The sequence below is a fragment of the Mesoplodon bidens genome (genome assembly GCF_964165515.1).
Source record: "Mesoplodon bidens genome assembly, chromosome: 8".
Taxonomy (NCBI): domain Eukaryota; kingdom Metazoa; phylum Chordata; class Mammalia; order Artiodactyla; family Ziphiidae; genus Mesoplodon; species Mesoplodon bidens.
Window position 1 is genome coordinate 35,869,674 of NC_138165.1, and position 17,451 is coordinate 35,887,124.

A 17,451-nucleotide genomic window follows, 5' to 3' on the forward strand; every position below is an offset into this window, starting at 1 on the left:
TGTAAACCAAGTTACTTGACAAACTAACAAAAAATGTTTCATGTGTCCATGTCTTTCCAGCAGCCAGAGCCTACCACTTCCCTTTCTCAATTCATCCAACAGCTTCACATTGTTAACCCAAGTCATTGCAATGCCCACAAAGCACTGATTCCTCAGCCACCCTCCACTCCCATCCCACTCCCCTGCTCTGTTATCTCTCTGACCTGGATCTCTTACCATTTTCCTCTCAGCTTAATCTGTTTTAGCAACACTGGCTGCCTGCCCTGACAAGCTCCACCTCAGGGCATCTTAGTCAGCTCAGGCTGCCATAACAAAGTACCACAGACTGAGTGGCTTAAATAACAGAAAATTATTTTCTCACAGTTCTGGAGGCACAAAGTCTAAGGTCAAGGTGCTAGCAGCATTAGTTTCTGGTAGGAACTCTCTTCTTGGCTTGCAGATGGCTGCCTTCTCACTGGGTCCTCACAAGGCCTTTCTTCTGCGTGTGCAGACTCCTGATATCTTTTCTTCTTCTTATAAGAATGCTAGTCCTATTAGATTAGGGCCCCAGCCTTATGTCCTCATTTAGCCTTAATTACCTCCTTGTAGGCCTTATCTTATAGTCACATTGCGGGTGAGTCTTGTTCCAGGATTCCATGATGGTCCTCTCCCGTTCTTTAGGTCATAAATTGTCCAAAAGTGATAAAGATATCAGCAAGCAATGACTTATATGGTGTGAACTGAGGGATATCTGAAAGGTCTTATCCACACAACCAAAATATTTCTTCTATATAGAAACCACATTAGAGCTCATCTTGTGATAACTGTTGTTTTTCACTACTCCCCTTAAAAAAATTATCCAGAAAGCGGTAATCCATTATGTCATCAATAGTTCTATGAGAAATTAATATATCTAATGATGCATCTCATTGATAGGAAGAGGTTTATAATATTTCATCTTGGAGGCTTGGAGAGAGCAGAAGATGGAAGAGGTTCTGAAAAAATAAAATAAAAGGAAACATTACATACTGAAAAGTCAAGTACAAATTTGTCTTGTTTCTCTCTTGTGTCTCCACTTGGCTATATCTTAAGTCATTTGTGACTGGGTAGCTTTCTCCTTCTAAGAGATATAACAGTCCTTTTTTGCTTTTCTAATAGGCTCTTCAATTTAAAAAACAATGCTGCCTCTTTGATAAGGCCTTTGTATCCCAAGGTTGCTATGTTTAGTTTTTCTTCTAGGACAGGTCTCCAATGGTATTTTTTTAATCTTCAAAGAGCACCCCCCCCAATCTACTAAAAAGAAAGGAATTTAAAACTCTGAGGCATTCACTAAACCTATCAGCTCAGAGAAGAATAATCTCCACTCGGTGTCCAGAAATACAAGCAAACAGTGTAGCTTGTGGTTCCAAGAATGGTAAAAGCTTGGAGGAAATTACATAAACTTGAGAGTTAACTTGCCCCTCTGGAGACCCTCCAAGAAGAGGCAAAAGTAATAGCTCACATTGTTGAGTTTTGCTCCATGTCAGGTACTGTTCTAAGAGCTTTACACCCATATGAGTTCTACTGAACAGTGCAAAGCTCGGACTATGAATAAAATGCAGCTAACTTCTATTTTTCATCACCCCGTTAAACTTTATTCCCCAGAGTAACTCCCCATTGACTTTGGATGATGTTTGGCAGATCCTTCCCTTATTAGGTCACTCCCGGACAATAAAGCCTTCTGGTTACTTTCTGTTACGCAAACTGTCTCACTTCTAAAATTACAGTTCCCAGCCAGCTTCAGGTCAGAGGCAATGGGAAGCCAGCTTCAACCTCCTACCCTTTATCCTTTCCCCACAATCTACAAGGTGCGGCTCCCTACTTCCCCTTTAACTTTACCTACTGTCCAAGGGCATCCTACACCACAACCGCCACGCTGGCTTCCATACTGTTCCTTGAACTCACAGCCATGCTTCCACCTAAAGGATTTTGCACTGGCAGAGCTACATAGCCCACCTCCCCATTTCCTAAATGTCTTTGCTTACATGTCATTCTTCAGGAGAAGCATTCCCTTACCACTGTCATCATCTACCACCTTGTTCTGCATTCTTCTTCATCATTGTACTTATTTTTACTTGATATATGTGTTTATTAATTATGTCTCCCCTAGTAGGATATAAGTTTTACAAGTTCAAGACCTTGATTTGTTTTCTCACTGTTGTTCTTCTCTTTACCATCTGAGAACTCAGACCAGTGCCTGACCCAATATCAGGCGCTCAGTAGACATTTTTTGATTTCAGGGTAAGGATACCCCGTGAGTACAAACAGTAGAATAAAACATCTTTCAAGCAGCTCAGAAGGAAGAGTCTTGGTATTTTATTTAAAAATGCCCCTAGGAGTTAATAAAGGAGTAACTATTCAGATTACCACGAGTTTGCTTGCTCTGTGGCTACAGTTAAAAATTAACATTCTAAACATTTTATTAAAATTAGCACTGGGGCTTCCCTGGTGGCGCAGTGGTTGAGAGTCCGCTTGCCGATGCAGGGGACACGGGTTCGTGCTCCGGTCCGGGAAGATCCCACATGCCGCAGAGTGGCTGGGCCCGTGAGCCATGGCCACTGACCCTGAGCGTCCGGAGCCTGTGCTCTGCAATGGCAGAGGCCACAACAGTGAGAGGCCCGCGTACTGCAAAAAAAAAAAAAAAAAAAAAAAAAAGTTAGCACTGTTCCTTCTAAGCAGCCTTTCCCACTTTGACAGTGTTTTCACTCAGGAGACAAAACATGGAAATGAACCTGAGTCTAACTAATATTAGTATAATTGCATGCATAATTTTATAATCATTGGATAATGTTATTGTAAATAAGCTGCTTCTTAAAAAACATTATTAATTTCATTTGAATACAACATTTATTTCACCAAGGCCTGAACTTTTTATTTCCAGATTTTTTTTTTTTAGTTCTCTTATTTATACATTATTGAAAGTGTCTATTTTTGTCTTCATTGCTAGATTAGTATTTGCTGGGTTATGCTTCCATTTCTCTTGCTCCCACTGTTGCAATCAAGAAAAATATTTAGGAACACACAGTAATGACTTTTTAGAGTAATGTTACTTTACAAAAGTAGTATCTTCACAGCACTTGGAGTTTGTAGCATTATGCAAGCTAAACTGTTTTTGCACTGTAAAATGTATTTGATTCTTCTCCTCTTATAAATTCCATATATCTCCTTTCAGTATCTGCTTTCCAAGAGTCTATGCAAGATTGATGGAGACATTAAATCCAAAAACTAAAAGAGAAAAAAATGTAAATGTGAGTCTTCAGTTGACTTTAAAGGAGATATATTACTCAATAGAAACATGCAGGGAACAATGATAGTGGGCAGTAATCCTAGATTAATTACACTTACTCAATATGTTTATGGAACCAATGCATATGGCCAAACTTTTTTATAAAGCACTATAATTGTATGATTTTTTGCACTGGACAGTAAATGTACAAGCATTAGTATTGAAAGACAGGATTTTTTTCCCTTATTACTGAAAGCAAAATTACTCTGTCCTATTACAAACCTATTAGATCTCTATTCCTACATCTTTTATTTATTGATCTCTCAAAAATCTGTGCTTTATGTTTTATTGTACAATCAGCAGTAAACCTCAAATGTTGAAAGATTTGAAACTGTGCAGTAACAAATCTGTGAATTCACAATGATATTCTAAATGACCCAGGAAATGCCATTTTAAGTGGTAAAATCAATATGTATGTTGGTTCATTAGCAAAATACATAATGGCTATTTCTAGCATCTCCTCAGACTCTCTGTTTAATCATTTTGTATTGTGATGCCTGGCCTGAAGCAATTCTATTTTTAGTGCTAATGGAACAGCCCTAAATTGCTTATTTTCTGTTTACTAAAGTCATCCTGTTTGTTACCATGGAAACTATGACAACTGCTCTAGCTAACTATTTTATTAAATGAATTGAAGATGTAGCTGAAGACTGTGAAGGTGCAGCACGTCTTTCTTAAAACGTACTTTCCAACAGCTGCAAAACTATAGCCATATCTATAGAAAAAAAATGATATTAATTATGAATAAGGTCGTCTGCATTTCAAACTGGGGAGGCTTATCCACATTTGAAAATCTGAATCAAAACTAGCACATAGGCATCCCCAACTTACAGAGAGTATATGTTCTAAAAGTGTATTTGTAAATCAGTTTCTTGGAAATTGGAACACATTAACCCATAGAAACAATTTCATAAATAATAATTAGATCTCCAGGGCCACCCTCAAAAGCCCTTCGGCCTGTGGTGTCTCAATCTATAGCAATATTAGCAGTAGCCTTTGTTCTCAGCTCTGGCAGCAGGAGCCAATTCACAGGGATGAGAAGAAAGGAAAGAGTTTTCTCCTAGTTTTTAATAGTGAGAGCATACATGGAACACCATTTCGGAATACTAGCATCCATAGTAGATGTTGGAGCTCTCAATGCCCGTCTCCAGCCTCTTGAGGTCCCCTTATTACCGACCCTCCTGAGTTGGCCCTCAACGAGGGTCCTCCTGCCCAATGTCATTCGAGCCAATAGAAGAAGACTGACTGCGGTTCAGAAGCAAAGGAAAGTTTATTCTTTGATCAAAGCATGGAGAAGAGGTGTGAGCTCCTGCTCTAGAGTCCACGCTCTCCCTCCACCCACGCCCGCCCACCCTGCCCACAAAGGCTGTGGGCGGGGCTGCTTTATAGGGCCTCCAACCGTGGGGAAGGGGGGTGGAGTTCTGGTGAGTGGGGTGGGGCTAAGGCTCCTCTAGGCTCCAGATTGCGGTACCAGGGGCGCAGCGACTCTGCACGCGGCCCACTGAGTTGGGGTGTCGGGCGCAGCCATTTTGTACTAGGAACTCTGGTCTGAAGTGCTGGGTGCAAGGCCACTGCCCGAGGCACCCTATGAGCAAGTGAAGCTAGACTAAGCACAAAAGAAGAGGTTAGACCTTATCTAATCACCTAGATTCCATCTTATTTTTCCTGGGGACCCAATGGGCTTTGCCAGTGACACTCTCACTTTTGCACATCTCCCTTCGGAATTTCACGCCAGACAGATCTTGCTCCCACCCTGATCCTGCCTCTACATTGAACCATCCTTCTCCTCAAGATGCAAAAGTGTCCCAGCTAATTGTTTAGGAAAAAAAAAAAAAGAGAGAGAGAAAGCAATAAAAATACTCTCTATTGCCTAAATGATTGAACTCTTCGTGAAGTTTTTGCATTTTAAAAAATACAATATTTTTTGAACCCAAATAAATCCCTAACATGTGAGATTTCCATCACCACAACTAAAGAAAATATTCAGAGGGTGAATGTGTGAGGAAACTGCTCTGGGGGAATACTCAGCTTTAGAAGTCAGACCCAAGAAGTCAGTCAGAAGTCAGTTGATTTAAAAGAAGTCAGCTTCTTGACTGTCTTCTCTAAATCTTGGATCTTGGGTTTTCTGTTCAAGGATGGATGGCAGTGGTTAGTTGTAAACTGAGTCATCCCTTTGTTCATTTCATTTCCAGGAGATTCTAATATAATGTATCTTATTAGCCCTATAGTTGTGCTTTTAAAAGAATATCATCTTCCCGGTTAAAAAGATCAAATTAACACAATAATATAGACAAAAGTTTTGTTCTTATTTTCTAACAGAATACAAACCAAACAAAATCATTGTGATTTGGGCATTGTGAATTTTACACAAAAAAAGGAAAGAATTATTAGGACATGTTTAAGACAGAGTCAGTAATCTTTTATTTGATGTATAAGAAATTACGAGAAAGGAAATAATTTGAGATTATTTCAGGATGAGAAAAAATGAGTTAGCTTAATTATTTATAGAGCTATATTTTATATAGATTCAGAATTAAAATATATAAGAAAAGGTTGGCAGTTATTTCTAGAAAGTTAAAGAAAGTTTTTTATTATTATTAAAATGGTGAGTATAAAAACAAATAAGATTTGATTCCGTTTTTCCATAATGTACTACTTGAATTTGCCTGTAAAATCTTTCTGGGAAATTTGTGCATTTTTATGTAAATATATGTGCAATAAAATATGAAATAAAAAAATCAAATTTTAATTGAATTTCAGTGGTCATTGAGGATAGAAAATTCTATAGGGCTTTGTTAGAATTTTAATATTACTGACACTCCAAAATGAAAGCATATTTTTGACCTTACTCTCATTTTTTTTAATCTCCTTAGGTTCTACTTTCATTTGTAATACTCACATAATTCCAGTGAAAAACCAAGAGGGCGTGGCTATGATGTTCATCATTAATTTTGAATATGTGACAGATGAAGAAAATTCTGCTTCCCCAGAGAGGCTAAATACAATATTACCAGTCAAAACTGTAAACCGTAAGTAAAAGGCAACATAATGCTTTTGATACCCTGCTACTGTAGTAATTTTAATACATGCTTCATTTTGATTCAGTTCTCAAAATATGTTTGCATTTTAAGTAAAATAATTTTGTATATAAAAAAGCCATAGCTGACATTACCCATCAGTGCCTAACAGAAATGATCAGCTGCTTTCAAAGCCATTTGACTTGGTTATACCAAACTTATTTAATCAGTCCCCTACTGATGGACATTTAGGTCGTTTCCAAATTTTGGCTATTGTAATAATGGCAGAATGAATTGTGCATATGTATTTTCATGTGTATATGTACATTCTTAGACAAAATTATCTTCAGAGTAACGTTCTATATGTGGTATTCCTGGGTCAAAGGGTAAATGAATATGTAATCTTTTTAGATACTACCAAACTCCTCTCCTTATGTTTGAACCATTTTACACTAATACCAATGTATTATATAATACAATACAGTGTATTGTATATACATTGTATATAATATTGTATATTCAATGTATATAATGCAATGTATTATATCTTTCCTCCAAAGCCTTGCTAACAGAGTGAGTCAGTCTTCTCGATTTTTGTCATGATAAGTGAGAAGCAATACCTCAATTAGTTTAGTTTACATTTCTCTTATTATGAGTGAGGTTCACATATTTAAGCAATATGGACATTTCTTTTTCTGTCAATTGTCCATTACTTGTATACATTTTCAACTTTTTTGTCTTTTTCTTTTAAATTGTGGAATAAGTGGCAAATCGCTTCCCCAGCAAATAGTCTTTTATCTTTTTCCTGATTTTTGTCACACGAAGCCTTTATTTTTTGGTAATGTGGTGAAATTTATCAACCTTTTCTTTTGTTGATTCTGAATTTTTGAGTCATAATTAGAAAAGCTTTCTCCATTTCAAGGTTGTAAATAAATTCATATTTTTTTCTAGACTTATTTTTTAGGATCTCTAATCCATTTTAAGTTTAGCTTGGTTTATAGTACAAGTTATAAATTTAATTTGTCATTTTATCAATGGCTTTCCAGTTGTTCTAACATCATTTATTAGAAAGTCTGTCTTTCACCAGTAATTTGAGATATCACTTTTATCACATACTAAACTTTCTTATGTGCATGAATATATTCTGGTCTTTCTATTCTGTTCTCTTGATCTGTGTCATTGAGAATCACACTGTTTGAATATACAGTTAACCTCTTATATGACATACTCCCTTTAATATTAATTTTCAGGGTTTAAGGTATCTCTTGTTGCATATTCCACATGAACATTAGAAACAACTTGTCTGGATAAAAAAAAATTCCCTATTTTTATTGGATTCAGATTAATTTTATAAATTAATTGGAGGAAAAGTAACATTTTTATGATGTTGAGTCATTCTATACAGGAATATGTATATGTATTTTCATTTATAAATCTAATTTTTGTGTCTTTCAAGAGTGTTTAAAATTTTTCCTTATTGTTTACTTTGCTACTTGACATTCAACATGTTTTGTTGTTGCTGCTATTATAAATAGGATCTTCTCTTTAATTATTATCTTCTAATAATTTTTAAGGCTACTGATTTATTCTGAGTATGTTAATTTTATGGTCTATCTTAGTGAGTTTTCTTAGTTTGCAGTGGCTTATACATTGTTCTGAGGTTTTCAAATGTTCTATAATATCAAATAAAAATTACTTTACATTTTCCTTTCCAATTCTTATACATCTAATAGTTTTCTCTTGTCTAATTGTGCTGGTTATTACCTCCAACATATCATTAAAAAGAAACTGATAGTGAACATCAGTTGTTCCTGAATTTTGTGTGAACGCCACCAGTGATTCCCATTAATTCAAATGATGGCATGTGGTTGAGTGGAATGTGTTTTATAATTTTATAGAAGTTTCCAATGACTTGTATTTATTAAGAATGGGTGTTGAAATTTGTAAATTGCCTTTTTAGCATCTGTGGAAATGAGTGTGCTATTCTGTTTCCTTATTTTTATGGTAAATTTTATTAATAGAGTTACTAACATGGAACTATTCTTACATCCCTGGAAGGAACCACATTTGGACATGATGTATTTCATCTTGTAATACTGAATTCTTTTCATCTAAAATTAATTTAGGATTTTGCATTGATCCTCATCAGGGAAATTGCTCTGCAATTTTTGAATATGTATATGCAATTTCGTTAGGTATTATTATCAATGTTATAATTACTTAGGAAAATAATTTGGAGTTTCTTGTCTATTTCCTGTTCTACATAACCATTTATATAGTTTGGGGATGATCTGGACTTTAAAAGTTAAGTACAATTCCCCTGTAAAATCATCTAAACCTGGTACTTATTTGTGGAGTAACTTTTTAACAATTATTTTCTCCAGAGACTGGACTATTCAAATTATCCAACTCAACTAGTATCAGTGTCTTTGCACTCCTAAGTATGCTTAGTCTTCTACCATTCAGTTTGTCAGTTTAAATTATATCATTTCACTCCCAGTTTTTACCAACAAGGTACTCAATGAGCTTATTTTATATTTCCTTCTCCTTCCATTTTGTTTGGTTGTGATACTTCTAACTTCTTAGAGGATGTAATTTACATACTTCTCACTTTTGTTTTGGCCTTAGATTTCTAGTGAAATGTATTCAATACTCACTACTTGTCTTTTTGTCAAAGTTTCCACAAACATAACTTCTTGGATAAAGTTCACCTCTACAGTAAATGTTCATGAGTAAATCAACACTATTTTTCTATAGCCTTCACACTTGGAGGACAGCCTGGGTAGATATAAGATGTTTGGCCCACATTTTTTGCCCTGTGAACCTGGTAGATAGTGTTCCACTCTTCTTCCATCAAATGTTGCTAATGAGGAATCTGATGCCAATCCACTTGTCTGCCCTAAGGGATTTTGTTAATTTTCCAAGTCCCAGAAAATTTCAGAAATAAATTAATAATGGTAGATTTTAATACTCCTATTTCAAACCAAGACAGACTTTTAAAGTCCAAATCTATTGCTTGCATATGTCTGGATTTGACGTTCTAAGTCAATTTTCCTGGCTACATGGTGGGCCCTTTCAATATGTACATTCAATTCATGTTATAGTTCAGGAAATTTTATTGAATTATAATTTTTAATATTTATTTTATTTCTTTTGGTTTATTTGTCTTCCTCAGGGACTCAAATAATATGGATGCTGCACCTTCTTTGCCTGTCTTTCATATCCATCACTTTCCTCTGGTCCTTTTTTCTCTCTTTGTTCTATTTTATTTTCTTAGCTTCTCTCATTTCTAGCCTCTATTCTTGTGGTTTGCTTGTAATGTGTCTTAATTTTTTAGATGATTTTGTCTTTTTCTTTCCTGAATTTAGTACCTGTATTCTTTCAGTTCTTGCTTTGCACTTTCTTCTTATTTGTCCAGTTTTTATTTTATGTTTTTGAGTTCCTAATTTATAATCTTATTTCATATCTCTAATTACTGGTTTAAATTTTTTTAATTTATTTTGGGATGTTATATATCTATTCTGTTTCATAATCAGATATTTAGCACACTTTCCTCTGCAAAGTATGTTTTTATCCCCATTTCCTGTTTTTCTCTTATGATATTTTTGTATGAATATTAGAGTATTCTTGTTTATAGCTATTCATGAAGGACTTTCCTGGATCATCACTAGCAAGAAATCTGGGGTGGGTGGGGTAAAGGGAATAGGTCTTGTTTGCATGCCTTTTAAATTTTTTCAGTTCCAAGTCTCATTCATATATAGCAAGGAGTTTGTAAATTTGGAGGGTTTGTGGGGAGGGGGGTTACTTGTTCTTTAAAATATATGGCAACGCCTGTTTTTGTTGTTTGCTTGTTTTTGTCTTCTGAATATTCTGTTCCCTCTTATATTAATAAGGGGACCTTATGTTTATCTGCTTCCTTATTTCCCAGCCTCCAAGGGACAATTCCAGCTTTAAATATCCCTCCCCCTCTCCAAGATGTAGTGCTTTTCCAAGGCTGATATCTGGAGTCTTGTGCACTTTTCTAGCCACTTTCTATTGTCTCTCTAGTAACCAATGCTTTCTCCATTAAGGTCACAGAACTTCTCTCAGTATTTCTCACTCAGTGTTAAACTTCTTCTCCCAAGGGTAAACCCTATTTGATATGTGTTCCATTACTCTAAGGAGACTTCTGAACTCCTGCCCCACCACTTTTTCCACTTAGCTTCTGCCTGACTATTGCTGTGTACCCTTCTTAGCCAATTCTGCTGGTCTTCAGCATTTATTTCCCTGACTACATGTAACTTAAAGTTTGTAATGTCTCTTTCTCTTATTACTCTTTAGGTATAGTTTATGGGTATTTTTATTTGCCTCCCTTATTGATCTCTGTGGTTTTTAGGAGGATCTATGAGCAAATGAAAATATAAGTTACTGTCATTGTCTGTGGGAAGCTGGAAGCCTTATCACAAAACTGTAGTATTTGCATAAAGAAATTGTTATACTATATGTAAATCAGATAGCAAAATATATGTAAAATATAAAACACAGTCCCAAAAACCTATGTTTTAAACTGAATTAATACTAAATCAAATGTACTCCAGCTGAAAATTTCACTTAGGTACGTCTAAATGACAGTACAGTATCCTGTTAAGGCAATATTGGGACAAATATATTAGTGTAATATAATTCCAATATTTTGAATATTTTATTCTGAGCAATATCACACTTGGGAAAAACTCTCTAGTAAAACCACCAATCTGTCAGTCTCCCAGGTGACATGTTTAGAACAAAATTGAAGTACTATAAAAAACTATTGTAATACTAAAGACTTGTTCCTTTAAGTTGATGACTGTTTTTGATATCTTTATATTTTCTACTAACAAACTTAGTCATTACTGAATGGTTCCTGAGAGTATACCTTAGGTAATGTCAGCCTGTATTTTGGTAGTGAATGTCAATGAGATAATTTGCTTGGGGGAAGCCTAGTTTTGTTTCTTTATTGTCTTCAAAAAGTCTTCATTTTCCTCCCAAAATAGCTGTTTTTCATGGTCCATCAAGTTGGATGGGAGTAAAAAAGGAGTAGTGTATCAGCCATATGACAAAAAAGGGGATTTTAAAAAAATAAAGTATTCATTTCAAACTGAAATACAAACGGAGAATTGAAACTTTGATTTCTTGAATGGAAGACAATCTATACAGTAGCCTTGAGGTATCATACATAATCTATACAACTTTATACTAGGATTAAAATGGCATCTCTTTTGCAAGTCATAGCAAATTCAGTAGTTTGTTTCTTATTATGTGAACATGAATGGTTTCCCTACACTGCAGCTGTCACTCATGTAGGGAATCATTGGAGAGAGTACAAACATGCAGATAAAATTGTTTCCAGAGCATTACAAAAGGCCTATTATTTACAACCATTATATTGTTTTTTTTTGTGTGTGTGTGTGGTACGTGGGCCTCTCACTGTTGTGGCCTCTCCCGTTGCAGAGCACAGGCTCCGGACGCGCAGGCTCAGCGGTCATGGCTCACGGGCCCAGCTGCTCCGCAGCATGTGGGATCTTCCCGGACCGGGGCACGAACCCGTGTCCCCTGCATCAGCAGGCGGACTCTCAACCACTGCGCCACCAGGGAAGCCCTATATTGGTTTTGATTATACCTCCTGTCATTATAAGCTTTAAATTTCTCTTTACTTGGTGTCAATTTTTGAGGATTTGATTGTTAAATCAAGCAGAAAAGTTAAAGAGAGACAAATTATATTTGGTAGCTTCTGATACTATCCAATTTCTACTTTGTATCATTTCTGATCTTTGGAAAGCTCCTTTTTTTTTCTTAAAGTATAGTTTTATTACCTGTGTGAAATAACCTGTTGGCTATTTCAAACATTGTTGCTCCATTGGTAGCCTCTAAAACAAATAACTCAATAAGGAAATAAAAGCAAATCAAATTTTGATACACCCTTTTTTGCAGAAACATCTCAACTTTCAAAAAGCTTAATTTCTTATCTAAATAAGGAGTATGTAAGTGTGTGTGTGTCTGCGGGGGTAGGCATGCCTTTGTGTTGGAATTTTAGTGAAAGTAATGGGGAGAGGCTACTGTTTGTTTGAGATGATGTGGATTTCTATATATTCAACTGCCTCTCCTGAAATGTAGACACAATAAGGGAAAAAATGTGAAGGAGCTATAAGAAACTTAGATGAAAAAGAAATGAAGTATTAAATTGAGAATATTAAGTAATAGAAAAGGAGTTAAGTACACAATAGAAAAGATGCATCATGAAAAGGCACTATGATCAATTGGCTGAGTAAATTCTGGAAACTTAGAGACTTGTATTGAATAAAAACGTGGATCAATTCTCAGTACAAATATCTAGTTTCTGGGTCAGGAACACAGCACAGCAAAAGTGAGCAGCTTTCTCTGGGAAGAACTCATTTTTCACAAATTTAATCTCTGTCGAAGATATAGGACCAGCCACAAATAGATGTCTTAAGTCCCCTGGAATGAAGCAAGTACAGGAGAGAGTATTATTCTGATAGGTCTATCAAATTAATATATACTGCACAATTGAGTTGATTAATTACTACATAATAAATATAAATACTAAATAAAAGATATAATTAAACATTTTCTCACTGATGGTTTAAACTCTGCAATCTGAAAAGTGGAAATGATACTGAGTAGAAGAGAAAATTCTACTTTTACTACCAACTAAAAGGGGGCCACATCTAAAGGAACTAAGAGCAATGGGAAGATGTGTTCTCTTTTTTCTGCTCTAATATCTGTCTCTATGAAATATTTGCACAACATGAAAGATAACCAAATTATGTGTCCTTGCTTACACTATTAATTTCAAAGTTAATTGTCAAGTGTGAGGTTTTTGTTTTAATTATTATTATTATTATTTTTTTTTTGCGGTACGCGGGCCTCTCACTGTTGTGGCCTCTCCCGTTGCGGAGCACAGGCTCCGGACGCGCAGGCTCAGCAGCCATGGCTCACGGGCCCAGCCGCTCCGCGGCATGTGGGATCTTCCCGGACCGGGGCATGAACCCGCGTCCCCTGCATCGGCAGGCTGACTCTCAACCACTGCGCCACCAGGGAAGCCCTGTTTTCATTATTTTAAATAAAATATTTAAAAGTTTTATTTTACATTACTTACAAGTATGTTTAAGTCTTATATTTCTTCTATTTTATAGCAGAAATCTAGGATCGCCAGTCTGGTTCACACAGACACACATACACATTTTCATTTGTTAAAAATTTCTTTAAGGGGTTTGGGGGGAAACTAAATTAAACAAAAAATTCCTGATTTAACAATATACAACCCAACAGAAAATTAATGCATTCTATGTTCTTATCATGTCTGAAAACCAGAGAGTCAGTTGAGCCACTATAAATGTTGACCTTAAGCTCATATCCCCAAACAAGTTTTAACTAATAACATTCACTCCTCTTATCAATTTAAAATAGTTTTCTGTTTAAGTCTACTTAATTTACTGTTTCCATCATGGTCAAAAAAATCCATGAAGTTTTCTCATTTTACTAAACTTGAAACATATCCCAACAAGAAAACAGGCCCAAGTTAAGTCTTTTTAGTCACAGAAAAATACTGAATTTTATCATTTATTAATTTATAAATGATAAACTACAAGTCAAGATTATACATGAGATCCTAATTTTTTTAGGTACTTTTCATCTCTTTCCCTTAGCAAGTATTTCAAAACTTCACCAGGCTTTTCATGACTCTCATGTCAAATCCACCTCCTTTGTCAGACAAATCACCTCACCTTCCACACCTCAGAGCAAGGGGAGTTCTTGGGCAAGAAGTCCCTTAATCAGCCCACCCTCAACAAATATATCTCAACCCCTGGAGGCAAATCTTAACTGGGGTCCACATCTCCACTTGAAACCCATTCCCTCTGCCATTCCTTCCAAATCTGTCCTTACCAATGGCCCTCTCTCAGCTATGTTTTCTACTGGCTCTTTTCCTTTTGCTCATGCTGCTGAGAATAGCCTGTACTTCAATAGATACATTCTGTTTACATCAAATAATATTTTCTCAAAGTTTCAATTAGTTAAATGTGTTGCCAACATTTAAAAATTGGAAGATTACACCTTAAATTACGATGTCTGGGGGATTCCCTGGCCATCCAGTGGTTAGGACTCTGGACTTTCACTGCCGTGAGCCTGGGTTCGATCCCGGGTTGGGGAAATAAGATCTTGCAGTTGCACGGCACAGCCCAAAAAAAAAAACTAGCTTATTTTGGAAAAAGATGAGTATGTGGCCACACATTTGCAATAAGCTGGAAGAGAATACTGACCACACCTTTAGATGGTATGTACTCCCCAGTTTGCCACAGTCCTCAACTCTCCTTATTGCTGTTCATACTTGGCTTTCTTCACTGTTGTCCCCTGACTCTTCTTAGAGGCATTTAGATTTTCCACACCTACTCATCATCTCCCTTATTTCCTTTCTTCCTCTGCCCTGCCCACTGTAATGAGCTTTCTATGTTGTGCTCTCCATGTTATCCTCTAGGTTGAAGATACTCTGCTAAATTCGATTCCCTTCTCTCGGTTCTTTTATGTTCCATGACACCACACTCCTTTGCTTCTTTTGATTTCTGTGACAGCTATTTTAGTACCATTTTCTTGTTCTTCTTAAACAAGAAACTCTTAAACACTGTTTGTTTATCCCCCAGAAGCTGCTCTTAGTATTATTCTCTTCTTAGTCATCTTCTCTGTACACCCTGCTTGGGCAAACTTATCTGTGACCTACAGGATAAAGGCTCCCTTTCAAATCAGTATCTCCAGACCACACCTGTCTCTAGACTTTTCCAACTACTTATAACTTCATATATCCAACCGCCCACTGGACATCTTTTTTTGGAAGATTTTAGCATTTCTGGAAGTTTAACATTTTCAAGCTAAGACTTGCCTTTCCATCCCAATTACCATCTACTCTATTCCGTCAAAAACTCTTGCTCTTCATATGTTGTGAATGGTGTCATCATCACAGCCACCCAAGCCAGAAACCTGGGCATCATGCTAAACTTCTCCTTCTCTCTAATCCTCTTTTCCCAACCGAAGAGTGATAAATTCTCTCAAGCACATCTCCTGAATATCTCTCTCATAGAGCTCACTGTAATTACCTACTCAGGCCCTCAACACATCTGATGCAGTGATCTCAAAACTGGTATCTCTGCTTTCAGCTTCTTTTCCTCAGGCTCACATGTCCCACTACTGTGCATCAGATCATAATACTCCACTATTTATATTCTTTATAATGGGTCTCTATTGCCTAAAATTAGAAACCTCCAAAACCCTGTGCATTAAGCAAAAGACACATGTTATGGCCTCAGATACTTCCTTAGCCTCATCTCCCATCACAGTGTGCCCCCCAAGCCATCGCCATCATATCCCATATTTCAGTGGTGGTTTTTTGAAACCACATACATTTTATACCACCTTGTGTGTATAACATAGTGTCCTCTCTACTAGACTGCCTCCGTTTCTCTAGCATACCTTCTCCAAAGGACCCTTTACTTGTGGGGAGTTCTTAATTCACCCAGATAGATTTTCCTGTTCTTGCCCCTGTGACATGATGATACCTCATACCTGTCTCTACTACCACACTGGCACATCCGTTTGCCTAGTAGACAAGAAACATAAATGACTAAAGAAGGCCAGGAATGAAAATAGAGAGCAAGAGAGGTGAGAGCTGTGGAAAACTAAGGAAGCCTACCTTGTTTAAAGTAGCCAGGAACACTTAAGCTCCAGTTCATAGGAGGGCTGTTGTGTTTTCTTCCATATCCCCAATATTTGGCAAATAGTGAGTACCCAATACATACGTGTAGAATGTATAAATTTATGAATGTTATTTTTATATTGAGTAATTAAGGTTTTTTTTCCCTACTGAATGCATATTAGTCAGTGATTCTCCAAGAGTAAGACCGTCAGCTTCATTTTGTAGCATGTTTGAAGTGTAAGTCCTTGGGCCTTACAAACCAGAACAACTGATTCAGAAACACAGAAATTCAGGGCTTCCCTGGTGGCGCAGTGGTTGAGAGCCCGCCTGCCGATGCAGGGGACACGGGTTCGTGCCCCGGTCCGGGAAGATCCCACGTGCTCCGGAGCGGCTGGGCCCATGAGCCATGGCTGCTGAGCCTGCGTGTCCGGAGCCTGTGCTCTGCAACGGGAGAGGCCACAACAGTGAGAGGCCTGCGTACCGCAAAAAAACAAACAAAGAAACAAACAAAAACAAATTCAGCAACCTGTGTTTTGACAAACCCTTCAGGTCATTCTGATACACATTGAAGTTTGAGAACTACTAGTCTAAGTTACTTAATGGTTAGATAAAACCATAAAGATAAATTTTAAGTGAAGCTAAAAGTAAAAATACAGTAAAATAAAGTTAAATTTCTATAACATCTTATTTTCACAGTTATTTTCAAAAGTGTACTTTTTCGTTTCATTTCATTAAGGTATTATAAAGGAGATTCCATTATCTTTGAAATGATTAAAATTATACTCTCCAAATCAAAAGAGAATTTTTACCTTTATGCTTACTAAAGTTTGAATTACTCTAAAAGCTTCAACTGAAGCAAAGTCTATACACAAAAATACAGTTGGTAATTTAGGCAATTATCTAGCTAATTTAAGCCACTAAAAATACATTCATATGCTTTGGACTCAATATTTTGAATAATTGACACATAAAAAATATATTTGCCTGAATAGCTACCTTACTCCCTCAAATTTGTATTTCAGTGTTCAGACCTCAAGCTAAGGAACAAAAACATTTTCTGTATAGCTGGTTTATAAAAGGGCATTCACAATGTTTTTGCTATTCTCCATTGGAGCTGAAAGTCATTCTTTAAAGATGAAGAGCTGTGGTAGTAATACAGAGTTTCCCACTCAGCAAGCCTTACTATAGAAACAATCTATTATTCAGATGAGTTTAATTAAAGGTTTTACAACATAATTAATGTCTACTATTATCATGTGTTTGGAAGTTTCCTCTTTTTAAAGATTAAATTTCCTGTAGAAAAAGGAACCATGACATGGTTGCTAAAAGAAATCTGAGAAAAGTTCAGTCATAAGTTGCAAGCAACTTTATACCATGTTTCCTCCCTAGGATTTGGGCAAAATACGTAC

The 17,451-nt window shown here is 36.4% G+C and overlaps 1 protein-coding gene across 6 annotated transcripts in view; it reads left to right on the forward strand.

The window, feature by feature from the left end:
• KCNH7 (potassium voltage-gated channel subfamily H member 7) overlaps window positions 1-17,451 on the forward strand; it is a 457,039-nt gene that overhangs the window by 306,696 nt on the left and 132,892 nt on the right. For all 6 annotated transcript variants that reach the window (XM_081242073.1, XM_081242076.1, XM_081242075.1 and 3 more), the window contains exon 3: window positions 6,178-6,333. In XM_081242073.1, coding sequence (XP_081098199.1) covers window positions 6,178-6,333 — 156 coding nt within the window. The remainder of the gene's footprint in view (window positions 1-6,177; window positions 6,334-17,451) is intronic.